Source organism: Mustela erminea, chromosome 16 (genome assembly GCF_009829155.1).
Source record: "Mustela erminea isolate mMusErm1 chromosome 16, mMusErm1.Pri, whole genome shotgun sequence".
In the NCBI taxonomy this organism is placed as follows: Eukaryota; Metazoa; Chordata; class Mammalia; order Carnivora; family Mustelidae; genus Mustela; species Mustela erminea.
Window position 1 is genome coordinate 54,017,217 of NC_045629.1, and position 20,089 is coordinate 54,037,305.

General features: G+C 33.3%; 1 protein-coding gene across 11 annotated transcripts in view; it reads left to right on the plus strand.

Annotated features, from left to right (window-relative positions):
• The window catches only part of OXR1 (oxidation resistance 1), a 439,603-nt gene that overhangs the window by 394,875 nt on the left and 24,639 nt on the right, over positions 1-20,089 (plus strand). For all 11 annotated transcript variants that reach the window (XM_032316807.1, XM_032316810.1, XM_032316802.1 and 8 more), the window contains 4 exons: positions 4,904-5,088; positions 8,094-8,848; positions 12,464-12,632; positions 14,319-14,481. In XM_032316807.1, coding sequence (XP_032172698.1) covers positions 4,904-5,088; positions 8,094-8,848; positions 12,464-12,632; positions 14,319-14,481 — 1,272 coding nt within the window. The remainder of the gene's footprint in view (positions 1-4,903; positions 5,089-8,093; positions 8,849-12,463; positions 12,633-14,318; positions 14,482-20,089) is intronic.

Genomic DNA, 20,089 nt, shown 5'->3' on the forward strand with positions numbered 1-20,089 from the left:
TTTTTTTGTGATACCATACAAAGTTTAGGATTGTTTGTTCTAGCTGGTGGTAAAAATGCTGGTGGTATTTTGATAGGGATTGCATTAAATGTGTAGATGGCTTTGGGCAGTATGGACATTTTAATAATGTTTATTCTTCCAATCCATGAACATGGCATGTTTTTCCATTTTTTTGTGTCCTGTTTAATTTCTTTCATAAGTTTTTCTGTAGTTTTTAGACTATAGCTCTTTAAGAGAGTCTCGATATCATTAACTTTGAACCATTGGATTATAATATGCCTTGGTATGTTTTTCCGTTTGTTTTGCTTAGGATTACTCAACTCCTTGAATCTGTTGGTTTATAGTTTTCATCAGATTTGGAAAATTTGTGGAATCCTATTGAGATTTTTTTTCCCATCCTCTCCTCTTGTTGGGAACCCCGATTATGTATATATTAGACTGCTTGATGTTGTGTCTTGTAGCTCATTGGTAGTACTCTGTTCTTTTTTTTTCCTTTCTGTTTGGGACAGTTTCAATTGCTATACCTTTAAGTTTGTTTAATGTTTTTTTCTACCATGTCTAATTTGCTATTAATTCTGTTGAGCATGTTTTCATCTCTAAGTTCAAACTGACTCTGTCTTCCTTGTCCATAACTATCATGCACAGTCTATCCTCTATATTCTTGAATATATACAATATAGTTATAAAAATTGTCAGTGTCTTTCTACTAATTAATTTCTCGTATTTCTGGGTTTGTTCCTATTAACTTTTCTCATTGTGATGAGTTACTTTTTAATTTTTCTTTATGCCTAGTAATCTTTAATTGGTTATCAGATACTTCTTGGGTGCTGGGTATTTTTATATTTCTGTATGTATACTTGTACTATTTTCTGTGACACAGTTGTGTTTTAGAAGCAGTTTGATCATAACATAGCTTGTTTTAAGTTTTGTCAGGCAGGACCAAAGCAACTCTAGCTAGTTTTTCTCTTTACTGAGACAATGCCCTTCTGAGTTTTCTGGGGCCCTATAAATTATAAGTTTTTTTTACTGTGGTTGGTAAAAACACAAGCTATTCCTTTCTCTGTTGACTCTCTGAATTGTTTCCTCCACTTCTTTGGAGTGCTGCTGCTTTTCTTGTCCTGGGATAGTTGCCATACATATAGGTAGCATTCAGTGCTCAGCTGGAAACTTGAACAAAGGCCTTCTGTGGATCCCGAAGCATTCTCAGTTGGGAGTGCTCATCTCTCCTTTCTCTGCCTGTGGCCTGGAAACTCTCTACTTAGTATGCTGGGGCATTTATAGAGTTCATATTCTTTGTTTTCCCTGATTCAAGTATCATTGTCAAGCATTCTAATAGCTGAAAACAGTCCTTTCATGTATTGTGTGTGTGTGGCTTTAGTAGTTTTAGGCAGAATTAGTTCTTGGGTGGAAGCAGAATTTCAGTTGTAACTATCTGAATAAAATTTTTATTTAAGTATCAAAGCAAAAATAAAGTCATTGGCAGGGTTAGGAACAGCTTACAGCCTGGTGTTCTTGGAAGGTAAACATCTGCTGAAGGCTGGCTTTTCCTATAGATTTATTGTAATAGGGTTATTTATGTTAAAATTGTAGAAATTTATCTACAAAATTTGTAATAGGTTACAGTGGACTTAAGACTGAAAAAACAAAATCCGTAAATGCTGTTTTCTCTGCTGGGTTGTATTCCTAAATTGTTTTTTATCTTCTAGTATTTACAGTTACTGTAATGTAAGTGATAACTTTTACAGACAGGCTTTACTTTCTAAGAGAAATAATTTCTCCATGGAAGATTAGTCAGGTAATTGCACATAAGGAATTGGGAGTTACTAATACTGAAGAGAAATCAGTGATTAAAGTTTCTGAAGGTCATATGAATTAAGATATTTTAATTGGAAACTACTTACTATAGTATGTTCTTGCTTCTGATAATATGTTCAGATTTATGAAGCAGTATTTAAACAGAATGAAACCAGGAATGCTTTAGTTTGGGTTTATGATTTCAAACTTGATCTTGGTTAGATGAATTTGAGCAGTACTTTGTCAAAAGATTTTTGTGAATTTTATGTTGAGGGGGTGTTTCTTATGGCCAACTCTTGATTTAGGGAGAATAACATCTGATAGAATACCTCAGAGTCCCACCTAGAGTCAGGTAAAGAAGCTTAAAGAATACATTAGCACATCAGCAATAGCAGCAAAAAAAGGTGAATTCCTACAAAGTAACATTACCAGATTGGACAGACTAGTGTTGAGAGAGAGGGCTTTAGCCCCTTCTGGTCTAAGAAGGAGAAACACAGTTTAGAGACACTTTTCAAATGATGTCTGTAGTTAGACTACTGAAAGTAGCAGTACTACAATATTAACAGGTTTAGTGAATTAATGCATTATTATTAATACTGGGCCTTTTCTATTCTATACACCTATATACCTATCATTATATATCCTATATACCTATGCATTAATACTGGGCCTTTTCTATCCTATACACCTAGTGATTGATTATCTTTGCAAAAATACTCTGAAGTGAAAGATAATATGTAATGCAATGCCAGTGAACCTGATAATATAACATTATTTAAAACGAATGCTTACATGAAGTTTATGAAATCAAGAATGAACCGAGGTCTTTCAGAGTTTTTATTTTTGCTTGGTGTTTGCTTTCCTTAATTCTTTTTTTTTTTTTTTTTAAGATTTTATTTATTTGAGAGAGAGAGAGCATGAGAGAGGCCAGTGGGAGAAGCAGACTCCCCACTGAGCAGGGAGCTTGATGTGGGACTCGATCTGGTACTCCAGGATCATGACCCAAGCCGAAAGCAGTTGTTTAACCAACTGAGCCAACCAGGCACTTGCTTTCCTTAATTCTTACTGATTACTTGGTTTTATTTCTCAAGTAACTTAAGTTTATAGAAGGTGAGATAGAGTAAGGCAAGATAGAGAATCAGAAGCCTTTAAGATTTTTTACATTGTATATACTTTTTTTTTTTAAGATTTTATTTATTTATTTGACAGATCACAAGTAGGCAGAGACGCAGGCAGAGAGAGAGGGGAAAGCAGGCTCCCTGCTGAGCAGAGAGCCCAGTGGAGGGCCCAATCCCAAGACCCTGAGATCACAACCTGAGCCAAAGGCAGAGGCTTAATCCACTGAGCCACCCAGGCACCCCTATACTCTACTCTTGATTGTCTATTTCTTAGATTATCGATAGCAATGTAAATGTCCCTACAGCATACCTCACCATCTCTCTTTGATTTGTGTTAGCATGTGATCCAGGAATACAAACTCCTATATATGAATCTATTTAAAATGTCCATCAAAATATGATCAGGGGGCGCCTGGGTGGCTCAGTGGGTTAAATAAAGCCTCTGCCTTCAGCTCAGGTCATGATCTCAGGGTCCTGGGATGGAGCCCCGCATCGGGCTCTCTGCTCAGCAGGGAGCCTGCTTCTCCCTCTCTCTCTGCCTGCCTCTCTGCCCACTTGTGATCTCTGTCTGTCAAATAAATAAATAAAATCTTTAAAAAATATATATGATCAGGCCATGGTTTATATAAAGGTATTCCTTATTTAGGTATAACTTTAAAAAAGGTCTGAACTTTAAAAAAAAAAAATGCTGTTTAGAGTCTCAGATTGTTTCCCTTTTTTTCACTGAAATGCAAACACACATGCATATGATTCTCTCCAGTACTACATGCAGTTACTACAAATGGTAAGCTTGTTTTATTATCTGGAACATGTGCAATAACTTTCTCCTAGATGGGAGACCATTTTAAGTAGAGTTATCTGTTTTTATTCTTTTACTTGATCATTTTTAATAGTAGTGTCTATCATAACTTAAGTTTTATGTTCTTAAAGTTAAGCCAGGTAAATTTACAGAGCTGAATATGGATTCTGAAGGAGGATGTTACACCAAATCAAGCAGGATTTAAGTTTTTCTTTTCCTCAATAGCTTCAGAAAAAGACAGGACAGCTTTGAAGTAACTACTTACGGCTTTTCATTTTTACACTTACAGAATGTAGTAGAATAGGAGTTAAAAATTGGATTAAGGAATATTTAGCACCTGAGTTGGATTGATTGTGATTTAGATTCAAATGTGGAGGGATTTTAGTAAAAGGCACAGATTGCCTGGATTTTGAATCTTTGTTCTACCACTTATGTTAGCTATGTTATTTATTACTTAGGATAAGTTGCCTAGCCTTAATTTTAAGTTGCCTCACAACCTTAATTTTCCCCTTCATATAATTATCTCAGGCTGTGCTTATGAAGATCAAATGAACAATAATGTCTGTAAAATGTGATATGTACAAAGCTTTCAATAAGTATTAGCTAATAATTAATGGGATTGGCTTCTAATGGACTTCAGTTTGCTTATTTCAAAACAAGAGGTTGGACTTCATATTTGTATTGCTATTTATATAAATGTATTTAAAAGTTCATAACTTTTCATGATTAAATTAAAAATGGTTACTATGTACCCTGGAAGTCATCTAATCTACTTACTCCTATGAATGAAGACACTGAGGCCCAGAAGTTTTGCATGCCCAAAGTTAAATAGCTAGGTAGTTAGCAGAGTCAGTTGAAACAGATTTTTTTAAAAAGGCATTTTGAAGAGATTACGCTATTTTTCTTTTATACTGGATTGAATTATCAACACATTATTTATTAAACCTGTTTATGCACTTGAAACTATATTTGGTACCCATAGTGAGGGAACAACACAGGAAGCAGAATGCAAATTAATGTAAACCATAATGAAAAATGTTTTCATGAGAATGTCTTAGTGCTTGGATATACTACTTTTATATTATATATAACAGATGGCCTAACATCAGAACAAAATTAGTAAAAACAGCTAGAATACTTTTTGAAAATGTAAACTTTGAACATTAAATGTCATTTTCTTTTTTCATCTTAGGGCACAGTCAGTGGTGTGCTGCTAGTTACGCCAAATAATATAATGTTTGATCCACATAAAACTGACCCTTTGGTTCAAGAGAATGGCTGTGAGGAATATGGCATCATGTGTCCAATGGAAGAGGTGATGTCAGCTGCAATGTACAAAGAAATTTTGGATAGCAAAATAAAGGAATCCTTACCCATGTAAGATTGGTGTTTATACTCCTTTGGAATTTTATTACATCTAGATAGTTGACCCTGGTTTAATACTCTTTTAAGTATTTTTTCTGTTCTTAAGTATTTTTAATTAGTTTTATTAAAACTGGTTTTTATTTTATCAATAATGAAAGAATATAGTATTGGAAAGATTATTTATAACACACCTTGAATAATTAGGAATTGTTCTAGATTTATATTTGTATATTTGATCAGGAAATTGGATATTTAAAAATAACCTATAAACCTATCATTTTTTAATTTAGTGTTTACCAGCCTTTTTTATTCGAATGCAGCATTCAGTTTTTTAAATTATTTCTGTTACTAATTTAAGGTGGTATAAGTAGACTAGGGTAGCTTTCAAATTTTTCTTAGAAGAGCCTGAAGGGTCTGGTGAGAGATTTGAGGGAGATCCCATGAGCATCCTCCTCTCTCAGTTAACCTTGAAAGAGTTACGCTTGGAATATACTGGTCAAGGGATTCATGTGATTCAAATAACATAGCTGTGAGACTGTAGCCCAGCACAGCCTTTGAAAGTAGTTTCCTTGACCGAAGGAATGACCAGAGAGAAAAGGGAGGAATAAGAAATAAAAGAACAAAGTAGTATTCAAAGAAAGGAATGACAGCAGAAAAGTATATTCCCCATTCCTTCACACATACTTTGTCAACAGTTTAAAAACTGGCTTCACTTTAACTGATACTGAGATAAATATCCCTTTATTAGTCCACAGGGATGTGGATCATTGTTTGAAAACTAACCCTTATGGTACAGAACTGCTTGCATAGGAGAAGAGCAAATTATTTTTGTTTCTGAGGCAGAGTACATGAGTTGTTAGGATACGTGTAGTAGACTAAAATCCCTTATTCAAAAGCTCTCCATTATTCCTCCCATCCAATAGATACTATTAGATACTATAGATACTATAGATATAGATAGATATATATAGATAGATATATATAGATACTATAGATATAGTATATATAGATAGATAGATAGATCTATCTATATATAGATAGATAGATATAGATACTATATATATTATTTCGGCTTGGTAAACCCATCCGTAGGGGTGCAGATAATTTCTTAGAATGTCTTCTACTTCAGTTATTTTTGTAGATCATTATCTAAAGTAACTTTTGGGAAGTAAGTATTATTGGGGTCGGTGGAAGAATGAGACAAAGGTGAAAGGGTAAAGGATTAGATTAAAAAAATAAGATATACATATATATAATATATAATATATAATATATATATGCATATGTTGTCAGTCACTGTGAGATTCACTTTCCTCTGCCTTGCTTTTCTACTTTTATTCTGATACTTTGGGATTCTCTTATGGTGAATGATCTGTAAGTATTCCACTAGGATGCTGTAGTGCTCCTCTTCTTGCAAATCACTGTTTTATTATTTAGAATGTCCCTGGAAAGACCATGTATTTGATCCATACATTTTAAAAAATTCCTCCAAAAAGAAGTAACTTTCAGTCCTGCCTTGTGAATTAATTAAAAACACTATTTGGGAGCAGATGAGATAAATAAAGCAAGTAGTTTTGCAGAGTAATGTCATGTGTAGCAATACTGAGGCATAAGATTTGATTGATTTTTCTTCTGTCTTCTGCTTGGAAAGTTGATTTCAAAGGTTGTTCTAGAACTGTATTAAGCAGTAGCAAAATCATTGGCATAAATATCTAGTTTTAGCTTATTAACTCTGAAGGTTTTATAGCCCTTACTCAAACATATGTCTTCTTACATTTGCTAACTTTATCTCTCACCTCATGGTCTTCTTAAACATACAGACAATTTCTCAAAACTTTAGCATTTTGTCAAGTTCCAAGACCCTATAGATGCAATTTGAGTGGATCACCAGTAGATGACACTATTATATTTTTAATAGGACACATTAGATGTTTATGTTTTTTATGGCGAATCAGATGCAAGCGAGACAAGACAAATACGAATTGGAATTCTGCTGATACCCTTTTAAAAAATAAAATTTTACCTATTTTAGTTATAAAGTGTCATGCATATTCATTATATAAAATTTGAAAAATATTACAAAGGAAGAATAAAACAGAAGAGTTGTCCAGCTTCACCATCCAGAGACAGCCAATTATTTTTGTCTCATCTCATCTCCTGTTCTTAAACTTACATAAATGTTAGTAGTTTTCCCACTGTAAACTCGTGTTAATTTCCATTTGTCACAAACTGCTTTTTAACCATCATTTAAAATATTTCTGACTTCCATTTCATGCTTTATGAAGCATTTCATGCTTTATGCTTCCATTTCACATTTGTACTGCCTCCTTCCAAAATTTAAACTAACTTTGAACATTAGTGCTTATATATATAAATGCCATTAAACATGGAAATCTTGATAGAATTATGAACCATTCACATATCTAGTATCTAAACCTTTAGCTGAACAAGTTCTTTCTGAATTATTAAGAGTTGTTGCTGGTAGCCCAAAGAATTCCTATAAGTATTTTTGTCTCCGTTTTATTCCGGTTGGTGTTCAGCTTTGCATTTGAGCTGCATATCTTAGTGTAATCTCTATTTAAATGTAAATAAGCCCTGTGTGCGTGTGTGTGTGTGTGTGTGTGTGTGTGTGTGTCCGTGTGTAATAGCAGTGTATTTTTTAAGACATTTAAAATTTTTATCAAAATTTTATCTAAGCTTATTTTCCATATTCCAGTAATGAATAAATTGTAATGTAGAATTATAGCTTCACCCAAAACTTAAATTTCCAACTTCTTTTCAGGTAGATTAATTCAGGAAGTAGTTCTATTGATGTTTCTCAGGTCTCAAGAAATCATTGCAAAAGCTTGAGTTAATTACTTGATCTATCTATATAAGTCAAATTTTTGATATGCTATTGAGATATATACTATACAATTTTCTAGAAACCTTTTTAATGATGACTAATTCATTGTTACATTTGTGGAAAATAAATTGCATTTTAAAAAGTAACAACTTTTAATTTTGTTTACTGACAGAGAGCTAGATCAGGTATCAGGAAGGGACTCCTGCCATTTAAAGAAAATGACAAGAAATCATACTGATGAAATAGACTCCAGAACCCGTGATGCAGGTAACGATAGTGCCAGCACAGCTCCGAGGAGCACCGAGGAGTCTCTTTCTGAGGATGTGTTCACAGAATCAGAACTTTCTCCCATACGGGAGGAACTTGTCTCTTCAGATGAACTTCGGCAAGATAAATCATCTGGTGCGTCATCAGAATCTGTGCAGACTGTCCATCAGAGTGGCATAGAATGTTTAACAGCCATATCAGAGTCTACTAACATGCCTGATCACTTAAAATCTGATTTGGGACATTCTACAAATGAAGTTGGGACTACTTCTCTTAAAACAGATTTAAATAATCTTGAAAGGGCCACTAAGGAAGATCGGGCTACAGGTAATTTTCTGGAAATATCAGGCCCTAAAGAACAAAGCACAAGTATAAAAGGTAATACAGACCAGGATTTTCTTCTGAATGAGAATTCACATCAAGAAGAGGGTGAAAAAGAAAGTATGCTTTGTGGGGAAGCAGCAGATTTTAAACAAAAGCCAACTGTCAACAGAGGAAAACACGGAAAGGAGCAAAATCAGGACTCAGAGACAGAGGTAGAAGAGCTACGGAAACTCTGGAAAACTCATACCATGCAACAGACTAAACAGCAAAGGGAAAATATTCAACAGGTGTCACAAAAAGAAATTAAGCATAAAATAGCAATTGCTGACATAGAAGGTAAGTGTTAAGGAATATATAGAGTTAATTCATCTTACAGCATATTGTCTCCCTCTTTCCCCAAGGATAATCTAGTGGCCCTTGACTGATAATTCTCTGAGAATAAGTCTGTAGTCTTGTAGTCCTAGTCTAAGGTTTTTTATCCCATGGTGGATTGTATGCATAATGAGCATCTTTTCCACCATGTTTAGATACTCCTGATTCACAGCGTTCTATCTTTAAACAATTTCTTGAAAATGCACACAAGCTCTGTAATACCTTTGATTTCTCCATTTTCCCTTAATTCTTGGTGTGTTACTTCATTAAAATTTTTTCACCACACATAAAATATTTTAATTGCAGTTTGTAATTGCCAAAGTCTATAATTCTATCTTTTTTAGAAGTGCAATTAGACATAAAAATGTATTTCTTAAATTATTCCAAGTATCCAGAAGTTCATCATTGTGTGATTAAATGTTTTCCTTTAAAAAACACCAAGGCTAAATTAAAAAAAATCATTTCTCTTTCAGTTCTGGGTTTTAGGTTTTAGTACTGTGTACTTATGAAAATGATAGTAGTAGACTGTGTTTTGTCTCTTTTTTGTTACAATTTTATTTTATTTTTTCGGTGTTCCAAGATTCGTTATGCATTACACCCAATCCATGCAATACGTGCCCTCCTTAATACCCACCTCCAGGCTCACTCATCCCCCAAATCCCTCTCCCCCCAAAACCCTCCGTTTGTTTCCACAGCCTCTCATGCTTCATCTCCCCCTCTGATTTCCTCCAATTCATTTTCCTTTTCTCCTAATGTCCTCCTTGTTATTCTGTATGCTCCACAAGTAAGTGAAACCATATGATAATTGGTTCTCTGCTTAACTTATTTCACAATAGCTACCCCTCAATACATAATGGGTTAAATGGGGTATAGTTCAGGTATCTTAGCTAACATTTTTTATATTCTATTAAAATATTGATTCCAAATCCATCAAATTTGCATATAAACTTTTTAAATTAAACTCAAAAGTAATTTATTGCTAAAATGTATGTAGAATAAAATTGACCGTAGGAACCATTTTTAAGTGCAAAATTAAGCAGCATTAAGTACCTTGACACATTGTTGTGCAACCATCACCACCATCCATTTCTAGAACTTTTTCATCTTTCCAAACACAAACTGTACCCATTAAATAGTAACTCCTCATTCTTTCTTCCCCTTTGCTCCTGGCTGCCACCATTCTGCTCTTTGTCTCTATGAACTTTTGTGTCCACACTAGGCATTTCATATGAGTGGAATCATACAATATTTGTTCTTTTGTGTGTGGCTTATTTCCCTTAGGAGAATACCTTTAAGTTTCACCTGTGTTGTAGCATGTTTCAAAATTTCCTTCCTTTTAAAAGATCTACAGTATTCCAGTATACGATTGACCCTTGAACAACATGGGTTTGAACTGTGCAGGTCCACTTATACATGATTCTTTCTAATACAGTATATTACTTAAATGTATTTTTCTTCCTTATGATTTTCTTAGCATTTTCTTTTTTATAGCTTTCTGTATTATAAGAATATATAATACAATATATTAAATGTGTGAAAACTCTTTCTGTTTATGGATAAAGCTTCTAGTTAGCAGTAGGCTATTAGTAGTTAAGTTTTTGGGGAGTCAAAAGTTATACTCAGATTTTTGACTATGTGGGGATTCCATATCCCTAACCCCTGCATCACTCATTGGTCAACTTTTCATACCACATTTTCTTTATGTATTCCTTTGTTAACGTACATTTGGATGTTTCTGCCTTTTGGCTATTGTGAATAATCCTGCTATGAACATTGGGGTACAAATATCTGTTTGCATCCCTCTTCTAAATTTTTTTGTATATATACCCAAATGCAGATTTGCTAGTTCCTGTGGTAATTCTGTGTTTAATTTGATTTTGAGGACCCCCCCCCCAAGCTGTTTTTCACAGTGGCTACATGTTTTATCTTCCCACCAGCAATCCAAAAAGTTTGATTCAGTTTTTAAAATAACCTGTACTGAATTTTCTTTGCACCATCTTTTTTAGATATCCTGATATCTAGTAGATGTTAAAGAATTAATTTACTCAAAGTTCTATAAAAGATTAAGAACATTTGATAAATATAGGATATTTTTAGTAAATTCATAAAAATTTTACCTGAAATTCATCAATGCAATAATCATTATTGGTGTATTTATCATTGATTTTTGGTGTGTATATGTATATACATACACACTTAAATATGTATATAATTTTGGTATTTGTATGTATCTATATATGTATATTATTTATATAAAATCAGGATTATGCTGTTATCATTTTTTCAGTTAACATTTTATGTTGTGAATAGTTTCCTATGTCATTATAGTTTTTTGAAAATATGGCTTTTAATGGCCCTGTATTTTAACCATTTCCATACTGTTAAATATATTCATTAGTAACACCTCATATTGTTAAGATATTTCCTATCTTTGATATTGTAAAGAATGCTGGTGTGAATGTCTTTATTTGTTATCTTTGTGTCTGATGGTTGCCTTATGTTTTGAAATCTTTGAAAAAAATAAAATGAGGGTTTCTGTTTAACCTGATAATGTGGTAGAATGCTTTCAGTTTAGTGGGTTTGTTGGGGTATGAGGTTAGATGGGGATGGAGCTCCTGTTATGAGAGCAATTGAGAAGTTTAGATATAATTATACCTGTATTACCATTGAGTTCTTTTTGAAAGGGCAGAGAATGAAAATTTGTTTCAAGTAATTTTAAGTAATGAGGTTCTGTAGTAGGGAAATATTCCACATTTCTGATCTTTAAAATCTTTTATAATGTAAGGAAATGGTTTAAGAAATATGGAACTGTGGAGTATAATTGTGGGGCAAATGGTAAAATTTCACTCTTTTAATCAGATGTAAATATTGAGGCTCAGATAGATTTATGCACCTTGGACAATACTATACAGAAGGAAGCCATGACTAGTACTCAGTTCCCTTGATTATAAATAAGTGCTTTTTCTTCCACAGTATGCCACCTTCGTAAGCTAATAATGTCCAGAATCCTGAATTCGGTTATAATTTCAGACCCTCAGTATACCTTATGTCAGCATCTCTGTTTGGAAGAGTTAGAGATAATTCATGATAAACTATCCAAACAGGTGGCTGAATCCAGGATATTATTGATTGTTTTATTCTACATCATATATATGGAAAAGCTTCAGAAACTTTTTATTAAATTTTTCTCTGTAATAACTATATTAAAGTAAGCCTATTAAGAGTCTACAAATGTATTTATTTAGATATTATTTTAGAAGGCTGATAGAGAATATGCAGATAATTATATATGTGCATGTAATTGCTTTAATATAGTTGTTCCAAGCAAAAATTTAACACAAGAATTCCTAAAACTTTCCCTTTTTATTCCTAATATGCTTAGACATAATTTCAGTTCATAACTTTGGTGCTAGTTCATGAATCTTGTTTTTAAGAAAATAAAAGTTACTTAAGAAAATTCATCTAAGTGACAGTAATTAAATTTATTCTGTATTGTCCGAAGTTTGGAGGTAAACATTCTTAAACCAAATGATTTAAGCATGGTGTGTGAGAATTGAATGAACACTATCTCATTTCTAGGTTCTGCACTTTTAAAAGAAAAGAGAAGGCATCGATTACATAAGTTTTTGTGTCTCAGAGTTGGAAAACCAATGAGGAAAACATTTGTATCTCAAGCAAGTGCAACAATGCAACAGTATGCACAGAGAGATAAGAAACATGAATATTGGTTTGCTGTGCCACAAGAAAGGTAAAAAAACACACACACACACAAAAAACCCCTCAAAAACGTTATTGAGATTCCTTGAATTAAAATGATCTCTTATGTATCACTTAACACCAGTGGAAAAGTACTTTTAAAAAATAGTTTATGATTAAAACTTGGCTTTAAATCTTCTTAAAATTATTTTTTTAAAGATTTATTTATTTGCAAAGAAAAGAGAGAGCGTGTTCATGGGCGTACATGCATAGCCAGAAGGAGAGAATCTTCAAGGAGACTCTGCTGAGTGTGGAGCCCAACTCCAGGGCTGGATCTCAAGACCCATGAGATGACCTCAGCCTAAACCAACAGTCAGATGCTTAATTGACTGAGTCCCCAGGCACCCCTTAAAATTATTTAGCTCCCATTTTGTACTTTTTAATTTACCCCATTTAAAATTTTATTCCTCTTTGTGATTTAATGGAAAAAAAAAAAAGTAAATGTGTACCTAGTTTTAGTGGTACAAGTGGTAAAGAAACCTCATTAAAATGTCTTAGAGAGGAAGGCAAACCATGAGACTCTTAACTATAGAGAACAAACTGAGGGTTGCCGGAGGGGGAAGTGGCCAGGGGATGGGCTAGATGAGTGGTGGATATTAAGGTGGGCACTTGTGATGAGCATTGGGTGCTGTATTTAAGTGATGAATCACTGAATTCTACACCTGAAACCAATACTGTGCAATATGTTAACTAACTAGAATGTAAATAAAAACTTTAAAAAAAATATCTTAGAGCAAGAATGTTCCTTAATTTATTAAACAGTATGGCCGCTACCTCAGGGCAGGTAATGATAATCCCTTTTTTAAAATTCAATTATCCTGGCTAATTAATAGCCAAGAAAACATAGATATTTGAAATGTGTGTTTGATCCTCAAATAAGTTTATCAAGGATGTAATTATCTTTGGTAACAGCAGGTTTTGCTATAGTAGACAAAATTGAATATGGGAGCGAGAGACTTAAAATATTAGATCATCTATCCCTGAACCAATAATACGTTGTATGTTCCTGGTATCATTTAAAAGTTAAACAAATTAATTTTCTATTAACATGGGAAAATTCTGTATAATGTCCAGGTTTTAGAACAGGCAGTTGGTAAATTGTTTACTTGTATTTTAGATAATTAGGTCATTGTGTGAATGAGGTCACAGTTGCTGTTTCAGTTTCCTTTCCCATCACAAGTTTCTTTATTTTATTTTTTTATTTTTTAAGATTTTATTTATATATTTGACAGATCACAAGTAGGCAGAGAGGCAGGCAGACAGAGAGGAGGAAGTAGGCTCCCCACTGAGCAGAGAGCCTGATGCGGGGCTCAATCCCAGGACTCACAGATCGTGACCTGAGTTGAAGGCAGAGGCTTTAACCCGCTGAGCCATCCAGGTGCCCCACTAGTTTCTTTAAAGATGAAAAAAAAAATTACCATGGCAGTGTGTAGGCTTACTCAGAAGCATGCCAAGGAAAATCTGAGTTTCTAAGAACACAGAACACAGCCAAGTAAATTTTTTTAAGTTAATGTCTTCCTGCCATTGGGCTTTATTATCTTTTTAAATAAAGCATAGTGTATGTTGTGTGTTTTATATCTTCAAGTTTTGTGAAGTCATTTAACAAATATCATTTTGTAATTAAAGCTAGGAGCACAGAATTGTAGGTCAGTTATTAACAGTCACATGTTCTTAACAGGACAGACCACTTGTATGCCTTCTTCATTCAGTGGAGTCCAGAAATATATGCAGAAGATACTGGTGAATATACCAGAGAACCTGGATTTATAGTGGTGAAAAAGATTGAAGAATCTGAAACAAATGAGGATTCCACTAATGAAGCAGCAGCCAGAGAATGGGAGGTAAGGAGAAAAATGTGAAGATTTCATTGATCCTTTTACTTTGTGTGAATTTATAGCTTTGTGGTAGTACAAGCAATGTGCAAGTAGTCTTTGTACAAAAGAGTAATTCTTAAAGGTTTTCTGTTCATGTGTTTGTTGAATGAATCTGATTAGTAAACTTGGTTTGGTTTTGTTTGTTTGTTTTTTTGCTTTTTTTTTTTTTTACTGCTTTTTTTTTTTTTTTTTCCATTTTACTTTTGCCTTATAATGTTAGACAACTGCTTGGCAATAAAATCACTTTCCTTGAGTGGATTTTAGAATATTAAATGCTGTTTTACTAATTTTTATAAATATTAAATGCTGTTTTACTAATTTTTATAAAACATTTATTTCTGATCTGATTCATTTTAATATAACCTCCCGTGGAGGAAGTGCACCAATCATTTAACACATTCATGCCAATTAGCATTCCTTCTAAGTCCATACCTGAGCATTATTTTGAAGTGAATTTACAATAACACTAGGGAAGCTGATGCTTATTTTACAAAGTGTAAAAATTTCATATGCTAAAATTTACTGAACTTGTTTAAATGGCCAGAATAACACTAATTAACTTTCTGTAACCACTTAATAGTGGTTAAAGATACTTTTAATATTGCACATCATGTTTTTACATGTGTTGTCTTATTAGAATGATAAGGTGACAAAATCTGTTTTTTCTCTTCTGGTTGCCTAGATTAATGTCTTCATGATGCATTAGAAAATATAGAGCAGATGCTAAAATGTGATATTAAACAGGCGTATATTTTGTCAGTCATATGGTGTTAATGTTTGTGGTTGTTTGTGGAATATGAATTTATTGTGCATGCACTTAACATGTATAATGATTGAAGGTATACATGGCATGTCTTTCAACTTGATTTTAAGTTGTTTAAGTTCATTCTGTTTAGTATACAGCATCAGTTTCAACTGTAACTCTAATACAATGGAGGGAAAGAGGTAACATATACTGAGCATTTATTTTGGGTTCTTTTAATACTTAAACCAACATTATTAATCTTCATACCAGCTTTATTTGCAGTAGGCCCCAAACTGGAAACAACCTGAATGTCTGTCAGCAGAAGAATGGATCGGTAAATTTGGGAATATTCATAAAATTCCACATAACTTAGCAATAAAAAAGATCTGCTTGCACAGGCAACAACATGGATAAATCTCTTGGATAATGTGTTTAATTAAACCAAGCTGGGCATAAAAGAGTATATACTGTATATACTGTATAATTTATACAGTATATAATTTATATATACTGTATAAATTTATATAATTTATATATACTGTATAATTTATATGCATTTATATGACGTTCACCAGGGCAAAACTAATCAGAAGTCCATCATACTACCTGTTTCTAGGGGTTAAGGGTTCAGGGACAGGAGGGAACTTTATAGAGTACTGGAGATACTCTGTTTTTTCTAGGTGACAGTTGCATGGGTATTGACATATGTAAAATCCCTGTGTATTTAAAATTAGCTTTAGGAGGCTTTTAAAGTAGCACAGATGATCAAAGATAACTACTTGTACTAGGATAGCAACAGGTGAAGGTAGAGTGGAAGGGGATGAAATTAAGTTTATTAAACAGCTATAACCTAGGTATTAAGACAGGATTTAATGACAGCTAAGTAACAGTAGAATTTTTAGCTTGGGTGGCAAGGGAGGTTGCAATAATTTCCATCAAATAAGGAACTTTTCTCCACTGGGGTTGGAGCACATAACCTTGGAAATAATCGACTATCACTGTTGATGGATTATTGACTATTTTGATTCAAAGGAACTGCCTTAGTTCTTGTGGCAGATTCTGCAGGTCATAACTTCTGAAGAAAAAATAAATGTCTCCTCACCTGTTTTCAACCAGAATTAATTCTAAAATAAAAAGGAAATGAGAGAGAAAAAATTAATTTTAGAAACGTTTTGCTGCATTATCTAGGAACAGTGCTGTGCTGTCTCATATTGTAGCTACATCTTTAGTAGGTGGCTGTTGAGTACTTGAAATGTGGCTAATGCAACTAAGGAATTGAATTTTTAATTTTACTTACTTTCAGTTAAATTTTAAAATGGATATTTCATTCAGTTACTGGATAAGTTTTTTGTACATTTGGACCAACTACAATACATGAATTTTTCAACTGTAATTTTATGAAATCTAAATAAACGTAACTCTAAACAGAATCAGATATTTACTGTGAAAAATTAATGTCTGAATTGATAGGTGCTGTAATGGAAATTATACTAATTCCTATAGATAACAGTAGCTACTACACATATGTAGCTATTTAGCACTTTGGAAATCTGGCTAGTCTGAGTTGAGATGCTCTGAATTATAGAGTACACACTGGCTTTTGGAGATTGAGAATTAAAAGAAGGTGTAAAATACCATTAATTTTGAATGACAGTATTTTAGATATATTGATTTAAATAAAAATCAGAATTAACTTATTCCTTTTTTAATGTGGTTACGAGAAAAATTATAATTAATTTATAATTATATATGTCTTGCATTGCATTTCTCTTATACCATGCTGGTCTAGGGCCAGATGGTTACTAAGTGCCTAAGTAAAAAGCATATTTTTTTTTCATCCAAAGTCTGTTTACATTAGGGTTCATGCTTGGTGAACAAATGTACAATTACATTAAAAGATTTTAAATGTTAATGTTTTAAAAATGGAACTTTTTTGCACTTATGTAAAATAAAAGTACTTCAAAATGTGAAGTGCTTGCTGTTTGGGGGCTTTTTTGTATGTCAGGGTAAAGAATAGGTGACTGGAGAATGTAGGATGAATTTATTATGACAGCTAACTTGGACATCAGTCTGTTTGAGTAAAGCAGCTAGTAATACTTAGGAGATTAGTATCCCTAACTGCTGTTTAGGCAAAAATACATTGCTAACCAGAAGTTTGTACATTTGGAAAACTTTTGCATATGATTAATTTACTTTGCTCTGGTTTCTCTTCTGTGTCCCTCCTGTCCCCCTGTAAGCGCCAGAGGGCAGGATTTCATACATGACTATATCCTCGGAGCCAGTTTCATACAGAAAGGAAGGAAGAAGTACAGTATTAGAGATTGTATAATGAATTCCAGAGATAGGTGAGAGCAATAGAAACCTGCATTCACCAAGAGCAGGCTAGCCAGATTTTTAGATGGTCAGGAGTAAGAGCCTCTATTCTAAGATTCCTGATTATTGGGAGCAAGAATCTGAGAAATACTATGCATATAACATATATAAAATATAATATAATTTATAATATAAATATGCATATAACTATGCATATTACACTAAGGTATGTAAGAGATTGATATTCTTTACCATATATTCTTTATTATTCTAGTTTAGTCCATATAAAACAGCTTAAAAACATCAGCTTACCTCGTTTGTATTTCCCAACCATAATGAGTTCCTTAATTATGAATCCTTCTGCTGTTGGAGTTTAATAATGTTGCAACTGAAAGAAACTATTTATTGTAGATTCTTTTCCCTAGTTTCTGCCAGTGTAACCAGTGACAAGAAGTAGAGCAACATGTGTAGCGAGTATAATGTTTTATGTGAGGCTTTGCAGTTTTGTGAAAAATGTTACTTTTTGATTCTAGATGGGGATTGTTTTTATAGATTTTCACTGACAAGGGACGTATTCTAATGGTATTTCAACAAAGTGTAGGAAGGTCTTTAGGTAAAGGTGGGAAAGATGCTTATTGACACTATTTCCTCATGATAGTGCTGTGATTTGACAAACGTACAAAAATAGAGATAAACAGTATTATGAATTTGCATATACCATCACTCAGCTTTATCAGCTTATTCCATCTGTAATGCTTCTTTGTCCCCAGTTCCCATTTCTTCAAATGTCGTAAATATGTTACAAAATATATGTAATATGAATAAATTTTTACAATTTGTTACTTGATTCAGGATCCAACTAAGTTCCAAATGTTCAGTTAAAATGTCTCTTTAAGTCTGTAAATGTAGGTTCTCCATTTCTTTGTGCATTGCTTTTTTTTTCTTGTAATGTTCATTTTTAAGAAATCAGATTTTTTTCTAGAATGTTGTGCAGTCTGGATTTTGCTGATAACATCCCCACAGTGTTGCTAACATGTTCTTCTGCCATAGATCTAGAGCAGCCCATTTAATCATAGACTATCATCTTTATTTTATGATAATTTCTGTAAGTTTATTTCTTACTTGGCTAAAATCCTTGTTAACAAATCATAATAATTAATCTGTAATTCAGAGTCAGTTGTCCTTTTCACCATGCCAAGTTTCCAATCTTGCCAGAACCTTTGAATCATTTGGGGAGCTTTGAAAAACTTACTGCCTCAGGGTCATCTCAGACCAAATGAAAATCAGTATTCTGTATAGCTCCTCAGGGGGTGACATTGTACAGTAGCGGTGGAAAAACCAGTGTGCTACCCTAGATGTTGCGTTGAATATATGTAGTGCTAAAACTCTGAAAGATTCTTTTAGACTGTACTGGTCATACTACACTTTAATTTTCAAGGCCCTGTGATGCAAATTATGTTGTATAAAAATTCTTCTCAAAATATTCCTCATATTATGTGTGTTGCATCTGCAGTTTGTAAATTTGGTTCACTGTGGAGAAAGGTTTCTTTAATCATTTTATGCTTTGACTTTTAAAAAAGCATGGTTGTTTGTTTGTTTGTTTGTTTTTTGTATCATTAATAGCCAGGCTGAATTACTTCAGGCATAGCTCCCTTACACCCGAAAGGATTTTTATCACAGTTCTCAGAGGCACTACAAGGAGAGGGAAACCAAGAAACTTATCACTCTGCAATTCATTGATCTGTACCTCTTGAACTTGTCCATCAAATACTCTTTAAAGTTTGATGTACCAGACAGGTACCCAAGAGTCTAGTAGTATAGTATACACAGCAGCCCCAGTAATAAGCTTAAAAAATCTTTGAAGCCTGTTTTATCCTTAAGGTTCAAATGAATTTTGCATTCCTATTTTTAATTTATCTGATGTTATATAAAAAGAATTTTTAAAATTTCTTATGCAGTAAAAGTGATACTGCAGCGTAATGTAAGTCAATTTTATCCTGTCACCAGGCTCACCACATGGCTCAATGACTATACTCCCTCAGGCTGTATCATCCTCAACCCCAAGTACCTACTTGAGAGTCTCTAATAGACTCTAATCCTCTATCAGTCTGTTAGTCTCAGATGGTCTTAGAGATTCCGTTACAATCCTCTGAAAGTTTTTTTGGGCTTCAAAATGCCACTTGTGTTGGGCATGCCAGTCTTGATGCTTGAAGACACAGGTCTCAAAAACGGAGCTTTTTAAGCTACAGTTGCTTGTTGCCCACTTCTTTGAGTTGACTTTCACTCCTTTTGGGGTAAGAAATGGCAGAAAAAAATTTTCCATTTTCTCATCTCTAAAGTTAATTTTATGCCACTTACAGTTCAGTATCTTTTATACTACAAACCTACCAATTTAGTGCCCCTACGAAGATAAAACCAGTTAAGAAATTGACTTTATTAAATTAGCTTTCATTGATTTATTTAGATGTTTACCTCCTAGGTTTATACTTGTTGACTAAATTTTAAAATATGAGTTTA